The 13495-nt window shown below is 35.6% G+C and overlaps 2 protein-coding genes across 2 annotated transcripts; both read left to right on the plus strand.

The window, feature by feature from the left end:
* The first annotated feature begins 1427 nt into the window (after nt 1–1427).
* LOC104243206 (pistil-specific extensin-like protein) lies at nt 1428–4535 on the plus strand. The gene is made up of 2 exons (XM_009798359.2): nt 1428–2465; nt 3980–4535. Exons 1-2 carry the CDS (start codon nt 1532–1534, stop codon nt 4312–4314), a joined length of 1269 nt encoding a protein of 422 aa, XP_009796661.1. The 5' UTR covers nt 1428–1531; the 3' UTR covers nt 4315–4535.
* A 5332-nt stretch (nt 4536–9867) lies between these two features.
* Nucleotides 9868–11906, plus strand: LOC104243205 (pistil-specific extensin-like protein). The gene is made up of 2 exons (XM_009798358.2): nt 9868–10803; nt 11296–11906. The coding sequence occupies exons 1-2, from the start codon at nt 9897–9899 to the stop codon at nt 11631–11633; spliced, it is 1245 nt and encodes a 414-aa protein (XP_009796660.1). The 5' UTR covers nt 9868–9896; the 3' UTR covers nt 11634–11906.
* The last annotated feature ends 1589 nt before the right edge of the window (nt 11907–13495 follow it).

Consider the following 13495-nt stretch of genomic DNA (forward strand, 5'->3'; position numbering starts at 1 on the left):
TAAAATATGAAATCATTTAATGGAGATTTGGACTGGTTTTGAACAAGAATTGCAACTGAAAATCGTGGAAGAAGTTCTTTTACAGACGCTTGTATAAAAGTGTATAAGATGTGTTTATACACTCATATACACTATTATACAAGATTATACATAATTATACAAAAAACTGACTTCGTCTTCTTCCTGGCGTCTTTTATAAAATTTAACTCAAATCTTGCTCAAATCTACTCCAAATCACTTCAAATTTAAATTTTTAACTCCTTTTGATATTTTCAATCAATTGAAAAAATACCCAATCCAAACAACTAACAAACTCAAAAAAACCTATTTTCGAAAGCAAAGTTTTGAATGGCCTTCAATGGTGGATTTCTACTCTTCAATTTTCTTACATTGCAACCAGGTGACACAGGGTAAGAAGCAGCAATGGCGGAGGGCTCTTTGAAGCATATGTAGAAGATGTGAGAAGAAGAGAGAGTGAAAGAATGATTGTGAGAACACATATTTAACTCCATAGCTTTTAGAAGCAATGGTTGTAAGAACACAAGTTTTAAATTTGCTAGTGCTTTCAAAATATGTATAATATGAACTAGGTTGGGTAAAACTTAAAAATATGGATTATTTTTTGTTATGATGTGAAGTCATGCGTATTTTCTTGTAATTCTTTCTAAAAAATATTGCAGGCATAAGGGTGCAAAATGCAAACAAGACAGAAAATTAATTACTGATTTCTCTTTTGCGAATAAAACTTGATCTAGGTTGACAGCGTAACTTGACCTTCCGCTCTTCCCCTATTAAAAACAGCTTTAGAGGAGATTAACCGTTTAAGCCACTTTTAAGAAGCAATTTTACTTCTGTTTGGTCAAGTTTGTCCAATTCAATAACCACTTTTTTTTTTAAAAAAAAAAAAATTAAAAAAGTTAAAGTATTTGACCAAACTTTTGGAAGGAAAAATAAAAGTACGTTTGAGTAGAAACAGAAACAATTTTGGAGAAGCAGAAAAAAAATAATTTTTCTCCAAAAGTACTTTTAAATTAATTTTTGTCGCTTGGCCAAACAGGCTATTAGGCTCATTTGAGAGGAAATTATTTCCACTCATTGGAAATATAACAAATTCTTTGTTGATATTTAAAAAAATCAAATATTATGGATAAAAAAAAGCCAAAAAATTAATTAAAGTACAGTAAAAAAGAGCAATATCGTGACGAGAATTGGTCCGAAAAAATTCACAAATTCGATCATCCCAAAAAAATTGTGACGAATTCATAAAACAGACATAAATTCATCGCAAATTGACGAATTTTGTCATAAAATCATCTCAAATCCGTCATAATTAATATTCTTTCACAAATCTATGTCTTCTGGTAGTAAAATTATTGAGAGGGCTTGTTATAATTTTGTATTTGGTTCAATTTTTCGTTTCTTTTCTTAATATTTCAATCAAATAAGCTTCAGAACCTGCTATTTCCTAGCTTCTATAAATTCATTCCCTTTAAACTTCCTTCAACGCAGGTGATTAATTCAGTTAACAACTATGGCTGTTATTATTTCATCGAAGGTCCTACTTATACAACTTTTGGTTCTAGTACTTGGCTCATTCTCAAAGCTCAGCCATGGGGAGCTGTGGTTGGAACTCCCATTGCCTTTCGACTGGCCACCAGCGGAGATCCCATTGCCGGATATCCCATCGCCTTTCGATGGGCCTACATTCGTGCTACCGCCACCATCACCACCTCCGCCATCTCCATCACCACCTCCGCCATCACCATCACCACCTCCTCCGTCGACAATACCACTTATTCCTCCTTTTACCGGCGGCTTTTTGCCTCCTTTGCCCGGCTCTAAGCTTCCTGATTTTGCCGGCCTTTTGCCTCTGATTCCCAACTTACCTGATGTGCCTCCCATAGGTGGTGGTCCACCTGTTAACCAGCCAAAGCCGTCGTCACCATCACCCCCAGTTAAGCCGCCACCACCACCACCTTCACCATGTAAGCCATCACCACCTGATCAGTCTGCAAAGCAACCACCACAACCTCCGCCAGCAAAACAACCACCACCTCCACCTCCTCCACCACCAGTTAAGGCACCATCTCCATCTCCAGCAAAGCAACCACCACCTCCTCCACCGCCAGTTAAGGCACCATCTCCATCTCCAGCCACTCAGCCACCTACAAAGCAACCGCCACCGCCGCCACGTGCTAAGAAATCGCCTCTTCCACCTCCTCCGCCACCAGTTGCTTATCCGCCAGTTATGGCACCATCTCCATCACCGGCTGCTGAGCCACCTATTATAGCACCATTTCCATCACCAACAGCGAATCCACCCCTCATTCCCCGTCGACCAGCACCACCAGTAGTTAAGCAGCTTCCACCTTTGGGGAAGCCCCCAATCGTCAGTGGCCTTGTTTATTGTAAATCCTGCAACAGCTATGGGGTTCCCACTCTGCTCAACGCCTCCCTACTCCAAGGTTAGTGTACTTCAAAACCTTTTCAGTACTTGTATATTTTCAATACTTATATAATTTCAATTCTTATATATTTTTAATATACTAACACAGAAAGCTACAAGAATGAGAGGGGTTTAAATTATATATACCGTTATAACTTTGCTCCTTTATTGTACAAAATTAAAGGGGTCTAGAATTAAATTTGATGGGCTAAAATATCAAAAAATTTATTGATGAACTCGTTATACTTTTAAAATCATGGATTAACATTTACTAATTAATGCATTCTTTTTATTTAAAAGTTTACTAACTTATCACATATGTTGCTACTACTATTGTCCCTATTTATATGACACGAATTTAAGCGTCAAACTTTTTAACTTTAGCTATAAATTTGGATATAAAAATAAAAAATTTAAAAAAATAGAGAAAAATAATGAGGTGGGGTTGGGGGCTAGTTGGGCGGGAGTGAATGTGTTGGGTGATAAGGAAGAAAAAGAAAAGAAAATTATGGGGCGGAGCAAAGAAATGGAGCGGGTCAAATATGAGGCTGATATATTATACTCATATATATGAAGTAAAACCAGAAACCACATGGCCTAATAAAATAATGTCAACTCATTAAAAGTGGAGCCCATATCAGCTGTCGTTAAATCGAGGGGTTAGCAATAAAAATAACGATGGGTGTATTTTTTGACCAAAAGGTAGACATATAGTAATTCTAAATCATTTACCAAACGGATAGAATAATTTTGACCCTTTTACGAATAAACTTTACATATTTAAAAATTGTGTTAAAAATATTATAAATCACAATGATTAACAATTTAAAATATTTAAAGACATTCGATAAATATATATAAAAAATTTATTTGACTCTTGAAATTCGAACTATACCATATATATTGATACGGGGAGCATAATGTTATGTTTCGTCACGAAGTTGCTACGCTCCAAACCCATTGATTGAGTGTCTCATTCGCCACAATTAGTATAGTTTTAGCTTGTACTTCTTTCGTCTAATATTATGTGTCGTGTTTCTCTTTTACACATCCCTTAAAAAATATTAATTTGGAAAGAGATTAGACTATTCTATCCTTATTTATGTCTTAAAATATAATCTCTCTTCATTGAATATTTATTCTATTTATGTGTTATCTCTATCTTCAAGAATAATTATTACCAAGGGTAAAAAAAAAACAATCAATTTTATCTTGAATTTGTAAAATGACAAATAATTTGAGACAACTATTTTTAGTAACCATGACTATTAATATGAGATGGAGGGAGTAACTTTTTACCCGGTTACCAATTATCACTTATCATAAAAATTTATACTCCTTGCGTTTCAATTTATGTGAATTTATTCGATTTGACAAGGAATTTAAGGAAAAAGGGAAGATTTTTGAACTTGTAGCATAAAATGAGGCACATATTTTGTGTGACTATAAATCATTGCATAAACATAAATTATGAAAAGAGCAGTCTTATATCAATTTTTCTCTTGGGATTGAGCTTACAAAATTCAATGGCAGGAGCTGTTGTGAAACTAATTTGCTACGGAAAGAAAGCAATGGTTCAATGGGGCACGACAGACAACAAAGGTGAGTTTCGGATCATGCCCAAATCTTTAACCACAGCAGATGTTGGCAAGTGCAAGGTATATTTAGTGAAATCACCAAATCCAAATTGCAATGTCCCAACAAATTTCAATGGTGGAAAATCTGGTGGTTTATTGAAGCCTCTCCTACCACCTAAACAACCGATTACCCCTGCCTTTGTCCCTGTCCAACCACCCATGTCTGATTTATATGGTGTTGGACCTTTTATATTTGAAGCCTCCAGCAAAATGCCATGCGATAAGAATTGAGCTCCTCATTAACAGAGAATACAAGCGAGAAAGATGGGAATAATGTATGAGCATGAGTTTGTGATGGAATTTTTTTTCTTTTTTGTTCTATAGTTTATACAAGGAGACAGAAAACTTTGTACCACTATACAGAAATCAAATCAGTCGGAAAATTCAAAATCGAACTTATGAAAACTGAAAATATTGACTCCTGACTTGAAAGTCATCAATTATTTTGGGTATTTGAAACTCCAATTTTTGTTTTTCTAATAGCGTACTGCCTATTTTTTAATTTTATATGACCTTTTTTTTTTCTTTTAATCTATTTGATTTTTTTTTGAGCTTTACTATATTTGAAATTATTTTAACATGCTCTTATAATCATAGAAATGTCAAAATATATTTAAATCATAAGTTCTAAGAATACTTTTGTATGTACAAAATTTCTTATTTTTAAATTTATGTGCTATCAGACACCACCATATACATTGAAACAAATACACAAAAAAAAAAGATATAGATAAAAACATAAAGTGTTGATGTTAAAAGAAGGAGTTTATTTTGACAAGAAATAAATGTATTCATATATCTTGGCACAATTGTGATCGAGGAGATGAAAATCCTTGTTCCATTTCCTTCCTCCTAGTTTCAGGTGGAAGAAATTTTTGTCCACTATTTTATTCATGCTTCCTTTTTATAATTAACTAGTGAATTTATTTGTGCTTCACGCGATTGTAAAAGACAATGGTAAACTAATAAACTAATACTTCTATAATATATCAGATAAAAAAATAAAATTTTCTTGCGCCGCATATATAACCGTGTTCTATAATTGATAAAATCCCAATACAACTATTTTCATTAGAATTATTTGTGGTATGAAGATGAGAATAAAAAGATGAGAGGTAGACAATTGTCCACATATTAATAGCGTGTTTCGCCAAGCTTCTTTTGAGGCAAAAATATCTTTTTTTTTAAAGTTTTTTTTCCTTCTAAAATTAAGGTGTTTGGCTTTTTTCTAAGATTCCTGGTATGTTTGAAATGGCCGAACACTTTAATTTTAGAAAGTACAAGTAAAGCTTCTGCTTTACTCAAAAGCATAACTGCTTCTCACCAAGAATTTGTTTTAAAAAAACTTTACTTGTATTTTATTTTTCTTTTCTTCACTCAATCAACTGTCTCACAGTATATTTTTCTATGTGAATGTAGAGCCATTCTTTATATTCCGCTACTTATTTATATCGTATGATACATGCCATGAAATATAATAGGAAATAAAAAATAAATTTATATAAATTACAAACGTCGACTAAAATCTAGGAGCATCTGCGGAAAAACCACCCTGGATCGTTCCTCGTAATCCATTTAGTCAATCTCGTTGACCAGCATTTTGCTAACATAACTTCTGTATTGTATAAGTCACTGCTAATGAAAAATGATAGTTAAATAGTACACCAAAACTTCCTGGTAAAAGCAATATATAAAGGTTGTAGAACAAATATAACCAAGTACTAATAATAATATTTCAAACCATAGAGGCATTGATATTATCACTTCAAACCAAATTTATACAATATTAACACACATCTAATATAGACAATGACCAAAAAGGACCATACCATATTAGCTCTTAACCCAAACTATTTGTTTCTTGTATTTAATTTGTTGATCTTTGCATCACGAAATTTATCATCATCTCGATTTGATTTTTCCTCTACCCACTCTTAACACCATTATTAACATGCCGGTCTCTCTCTAGAGTCCTCCAAGTAATTCAAATGAAAAATCAATAGGTTCCTGATTGCTTTCGAAAAGAAAAAATTGTTATTTAATTACATATTTGCATAACATATTGATGGAAGCTTCCTGAGGAAATCAATAAAGGCAAGTTACCTTTTTAGTGATGAATCCTTCTTTCATGATCTTTTATGTGCATGTCAAATTTGCATCGAAAAAAGGGAAACCTTTATATTATTAAAAATATAATTTTTTATAGAGGGAGGCTTCTCTTATGGCATGTCAAATTTGCATCGAAAAAAGAGATTTATCCTCTCCTATAAAGAATCAAATTTTTTTTTTCTTATATCTAATCAAAGAAAGGTTATAAAACCCAAGAAATACAAAATTTCACTTGGTGGGAGTTATGTGCTCCATAAAGATAAGGGATTGATACACTTCTCCATGTATTCAACACAAAAGTCATCTGCTTCTCGTATAATAGACGCAAATAAGATCACTTTTTGATAGAGAATTGCAAATGAAAGAACAGAATTTGAGGAATGAACAGAATTGAAAGAGGAATACAAAAGTAGGAAAATATATGGAATTGAGAATAGTAGAATATGTAATATTTTTGTAAATGTGAAGTACGTGTAATCTTCTAATTCGGGTGTCTTCCTCTCTTCACTGTATGGCCAAATAAGTCAGTTGAAAATGAATTTATTGGATCATTATTATGCATATAACAATTTTGTTGATAATTATGATGAATTAAATTGCCTAAGAAATGGAAGAAACGTTACAATTAAGTGTAATAAATGTAATATATTTAATAGTATAAAGTCCATTGAAAGGGAAAAATATTTTTGGACAAAAAAAAATCAGAAAAACAAAAAAAAAAAGATAAATAACAATCCTATGGAAGATGCCAATCAGTTTACCTACTCCCAACTTTATATATATATATATATAGAGAGAGAGAGATGGGACTAGTAAAGGAGATCAGATTAATGTTATAAAGTACAAAAAATACGGGAAAATAAGATAGGACCTAGTGTTGGAAAGTCTTTGTCGAATACAAGGAATAATTGTCCTTAAAGATGTCAAAATGACCTTGGCCGTGAGACGGTTGGAGTTAGGTTAGAGTTTTTTCAACTAATCAAAAATTGAAACATTTTAATCCAATTACACTTAGCTACTAATATCACGGATTAGGATTTGGGCCAACGTGCCTTGAAACAACCAAAAAGAAGGGGAGAAATTCAAAAATAGCCAGATTTTCAAGTGGTCATTCAAAAATAGCCACAGTTTCAAAAACAATCGAAATTTAGCTACTTTTCATGTAAAGATAAATCTGAACGAAAATTTTATTCAAAATTCGAAAAATACTCCACTATTTTATACTAGAGTTACGACAAAGTATACTGGAACTCCGGTATATTATACTGGAGTTTGGAGTTCCAGTATACTTTGTTGGGACTCCAGTATATTATATTGGAGCCAGCAAAGTATACCGGTCCAGTATAATATGTTGGAAGTTCATGCACAGATACATCGAACTCCAATATATTATGCTGGACCGGTCTCTGTTGCAGCAAAATAGCGGCTATTTTTCAATGACTTGACAAACGCTAGCTATTTTTGAATGACTAATCCGAAAGCTGGCTAGACCGTACTATTTTAACAAAAAAAAAGGTGATAAGAAAAGTAGCAATAGCCCGTGTTTGAAAGTCTATAACGTGTTGACTATTGAAAATACAAGCAGTTTCCTTGTAACAACAACAACAACAAACCCAATAATTTTTACAATTGGGGTATGGGGAGGGTAAAATATAGGCAGCCTTACCCCTACCCCTAGAAGGACAAAGAGGTTGTTTCCGATAGACCCTCGACTAGAGAACAACTGAGAAAGAAAAGGTAATTGCAACACCTAATTTCCTCGTAACCATTACTCCTATTATTAAACCATCGCATGATTTCGTTACCGGCTTTTGGAACAATTGATGATCTCAGTGACCAGTAACTCTTGACTACCTCAAGCTCAAGAGAAAACCTCCGTTCTTTTCTCCTGAAAAGCACAAAGATAATTTGTAAGGTGCATAACGATCTAAGATTAATAAGCAAACCATACTACTATTGGGGCAAATTGCTATAGATGACTATTGGCTATTTGGCTACATAATTTTAAGGTAAAATGCTCTCAAGGGTTCTCTGATCTGGGGTCGAGAATCGAGATTTGCTGGATTCGGATAAATAAATCTTATCTATACCCCTTTCCGTGTTCAATTTCCAGAACAAATTAGTGCAAAAAAGACAGTACCACACGCTACGAGTTTTTTTTTTTTTTTTACACATTATGCAATGGTAGAAAAAGTGAAATGGTAAAGAGGAAGAAAGACACCTAGATAATTGAAACTAAAGGGATTGAGTTGATTCTTAATGATCGGGAAAAAGGATAAAGAAAATGATAAGATAATCTTAATTGTTTTCCTTCAATTTTTATAATCATAATGTTCGGATCAGCTTGTACTCACATCAACTAATTCCACAAGATATTTTCCTTTTCCCCTCACTTTTAAACCAAAGGAAAATCGCAAGCAGATGATCAACAATTAAATTTCTTAAGATAATACTAGAGTAATAAGTAATACTCTACTTATCATCTTCCGTGGTTAAGCCCAAAACTGAAAAGGGAAAGAATTGAGAAGATAAGAGAAAGCTGATGAGCAACCAATGCTCGAGATCATCTTTAGCTTAATAATGAAAAATTATGATAAGAGAAAGCTATGAGTAATCAAGATAAAGATATGAAAAATTTCTTGAACCTTAATTCCCACTAGAGTGCTTGATGTCCATTCGTCCCGCGCTAATGTCCACAATGTTAATTAATGACTTCCACTATTACTAAATGACTAATGTATATGCTCACGACATTTTTTGGTATTCACTAATGTACGGTTAGATAAATAAATTGATATACATCCAGTATATATATACTCTAGTAAAAGAAGAAAAAAAAGGAAGAATAAAGGTGTGTCTCTCCCAATATTCTTAAATGATCAAAAGAGCTTCTTAGAAATAACATTAATTACTTGGTCGAATTAATTGCATTGTTTGTTTTAAGAAACAGCAAAATGAGAAAAGAAAAACTATATCATGTCTAATGTTTGGTCGTTTTTCAACCAACTAAAATACTCTTATCACATGGCTTCCTTCAACGAAAGACTATTAATTATGCCCATGTCCCATGTTTGATCAAATTTCTGCTATGGTGATGGTGGTTTTAAATTTAAAAATGCAGGTCCAAGAATGTTCTGAAATTAATTGAGAAAATGATACGACAACGTTTATTACGGGAATATCAATGCATAATACGTGCTTAATTAAAAGTAAACCGTAATAACCTATTTCTTGAAGAAAATCGAAACTTTGCTTCTAGGCCTAAATTACAAGACCTGGTCCTGCAGTCTCAAACAGAATAAGGTGATTAATATAATAATTTGCTACACATACTATATTTATGCAAGATATCTCATAAGTTGGTCTTGACATTTTATTCATTTTAAACGTATCAGCATACAATTTTTTGGAAACTTAAGGAAAGTCAAACAATACAAGAGCGAAAAAAATAACCTGATAGAGTCATAGAGAGTTATTTTCTTTAAGTCTGAAAACAAAAGCAAGTTAAATATATAGTACTCTATATGAAGTATGCATTTCAGTTTTCTTTTCTTTTCTTTATATTTTAATGACATAAATTTCATAATAGGTTTGACCTAATATAAACAAACGAGGCAGTTATAAACAGATATGTGTTTTTCGTGCTCTTATAAATTCATTCAACTTACTTCCTTTTACCCGTAGTTGATTTGAGTTAAACAACTATGGGTTTTACATCAGTAAAGACCCTAGTGCTCATACAACTTTCAGCTGTAATAGTCAGCTCATTATCAGAGCTTAGCTTTGGTGAAAGAATCGAAAGCTCGTTAATAGACAAAGGTCAACACCATCCAATCTTCTCAACAGTTCACTTATTCGTTGGAAAGTCTCCTAAGAAAAGATCCTCTAGCCCTACACCTGTTAACAAGCCATCACCATCACCACCAGCTAAGTCATCACCACCACCACAGGTTAAGTCATCCCCTCCGCCGCCTGCTAGGTCACCACCGCCACCACCAGCTAAGTCACCACCTCCGCCACCGCCACCAGCTCAATCACCAAAACAATCACCTCCACCACCACCAGCAAAGCAACCACCATCTGCTAAGCCACCTGTTAAACCACCATCTCCTTCACCGGCTGCTCAGCCACCAGCAATGCAACGAGCAACACCACCTTCTCAGCCACCGCCAATTCAACGGGCACCACCTCCTTCTCAGCCACCAAAACTACCACCACCACCAGCATATACTCAGCCACCTTTTAAAACGCCACCTCCACCACCTATTAGATCATCACCTCCGCCACAAGATGCTTATGATGAACCGCTAATTGTTGAGTCACCACCTGCTCCACCCTCTGATCATGAGCCTCCAATCGTTGTGCCACCACCTTCTGATTATGAGCCGCCAATTGTTGAGCCAACACCACCAACTGATCAGCCACCTATTATAACACCATCTCCACCCACTCTGATTCCACCATTTATTCCACCAATCACACCACCAGTTAAGCTTCCACCACCCTCAATTCATCCCGCTGGGAAGCCTCTAATCATCGTCGGCCATGTTCATTGCAAATCTTGCAACAGCAGAGGGCTTCCCACTCTCTATAAAGCTTCTCCACTCCAGGGTTATTTCACAACCTTAATTTTCTCTTCATTACCATCTCATTCTATTTGCAATTACTAAAAATTCTTATATACGTAAAACAATATTTACAGATCATTTAAAGAATAATTATACAACCTTAAAAGCAAAGAATTACTATCATAGAATATAAGTCAAGTTACTATACAACGTAACATATTAAAATACACAAAGACAAATGCAGCCTTTGTGCATTTGGGTTCAACTGATCATGTGAATAGTTACTAAAATCTTACCAAATACTTATAATATTAAATCGTGAATTCAAATTTAATGAATTGAGTGCTAAGAACCTTAAAGATATGAGCTCGTTAATTTTAAATAATCTTGGATCATGCCCTGAGAATACGTACGTTAAAAAAAAAGATTATCGTTAGTGTACATAAGCTAATTAAATCCATACTCCTATTATTTACTTCATTATTTCCGTCTTCTGACTGAGCTTTTGATTTCAATGGTTGTACTGTTTTTGCAGGAGCTGTAGTGAAGCTAGTTTGTCACAATAATGCAAGGAAGGCAAATGTTCAAACAGCGATGACAGACAAGAATGGTGAATTCGTGATCATGCCCATGTCTTTAACCAGAGCAGATGTTCACAAATGCAAGGTATACTTAGTGAAATCACCGAAACCTATTTGCAATGTACCGACAAACTTCAATGGTGGAAAATCTGGTGCTTTATTGAAACCTATCCTACCACCCAAACCACCGGTTAACCCTGGTCCTGGCCCTGTCCAGCCACCCATGTTTGATTTTCATGGTGTTGGACCTTTTATATTTGAAGCCTCCAGCAAACGGCCATGCAAAAAATAATTGAGCTCTTCATTATTAGAAAGACCAAGTGGTAAAGTGAAGGAAAATAAAGTATGAAAGGATTGAATTTCTGATGGATTTTTTTTTTCTTTTCCTTTCTGTAGTTTAAGAAGAAGAAATACATATCCTTGTACTTGCACTGGACAAAAGATATCAACTATATATGGATTTTCGGTAGCAAAATCCAAAATTGAAATTTAAAAAATTAATTGTAACCATTACCTATTGACTTCGAATGCATGAATGAGTATAGATAGCCTTTTGAATCTTCAAGTTTTGCTTTCCTAGTAACAAAATATAAAAATTGTGCTTTGATCGGAAAAAGATTTGTACAGTTTTTTTATTCGTCCTATTGGCTGTTAACTGGGTATGAAGGCCTGTGCTGACCCAGAATGTTAGCAGTAATGAGCTTTCATTGGATCTGATGGCTCATCCAGATAAGTCTGTTCAACCAAGCCCATATACTAGCTTAGTGTTAGCCCCTTGACAAAGGTCCTCGGCAGGTGTGGGTTGTGACAAGGATTTTCATGATGGCCTTGGTACACAACCTGCAAAAATGGGGCAACATCATGAATGGCTGCTCGGCATGACGGACAATGCGGGGTTCGACAAACGCATCTTGAACGGAAGCAAGGCGCATTTTACTTAGATGTGCGGGTTGGCGAAACAATGGCAAGGCAAAGCCATGTCAAGCAGGGGCAAAGACATGGCAAGGCAAGGCGGGACAAGCAATGACAAATGATACGGGCAGATTTGATCAAGTCGGGGGCGACTTGACATGGGCGGGCAGCTTTGACAATGAACGTGTGCGGCTAGGTCAGTGGGTGGCGAGCTGTGGCAATGACATTGGCGCGGAGCAGTGTCAAAGGCAAGGTTGGGCGCAATGCCAGCCTTGGCACAAAGCAGCTGGGCGAAAATCAGACCAAGCTGTGCACAAGCAGCAGTTGGAAAACATGTGCAAAGCACATGGGAAGCAGTTGGCAGTTGCAACCTCTTCCAAGACATGCTTATCATGGCCTAAAAGTGTGCCCACGTTTTTGTACTTTTGTCTTAACTTGTTGCCCATCAGTTGGGGCTTGTCAACTGATTGTAGCCTTATAAATGCTTACCTAGGCTGGCCAAAACGGGGCAGAAAAAGTTAGTCTAAGGCATTGTGAAGCCAAATACGTCTAAGTCATTTCCTAAGGGTGGGAAAACCATTTTGGGGCAGGGAATTAGGGAATTCTTTGTCTCGGCCATAGGGTTGGCTATTGTGTTCTTGTATTCACTTATTAATACAAGTTGGGAAGAAATTTCTGTATATCGTGTGTGCCTTTATTTACTGTTTTTTCTACCTATTTTCATTCTAAGTGAAAACGTCCCTAAAAGTAAAACTAAGTGTTGGAAAGGCTGAAGTTAAGGCTGGGCTTGACTGTCGCACAGAGGTGAACCTCGGGCTAAGTTCGAGTGACTCAAATCACCCCTGTGACAATTGGTATCAGAGCGTGGTTGGATCGGGGCGAAGACACAACGTTCAGTGGTTGAATTTTGTGAAGAATGGTTGGTGGCAACGCAGAACTGAGGAAAAAGGTTACTGCATTAGAGGCACTCGTCGGAACGGTTGATGGGGATCAATTTCTGACTATCTTGACTCGTCTTGCCTGTCTTGAGGCCGAGATGAACAGGCTGAGCCAGGAGTGCACAGATCTGAAAACAGAAAATGGGTTGCTGCGTCGTGCTGTTGGCAATAATGAAGCACAACGTGGGGCAGATCGTACCAAGGTCAGAATTCTGGAGCCCAAAGAGTTCAATGGCGCAAGGAGTGCCAAGAAACTCGAAAACTTCCTGTGGGATATGGAACAGTACTTTCATGCTGCCAAAGT

Source organism: Nicotiana sylvestris, chromosome 2 (genome assembly GCF_000393655.2).
Source record: "Nicotiana sylvestris chromosome 2, ASM39365v2, whole genome shotgun sequence".
In the NCBI taxonomy this organism is placed as follows: Eukaryota; Viridiplantae; Streptophyta; class Magnoliopsida; order Solanales; family Solanaceae; genus Nicotiana; species Nicotiana sylvestris.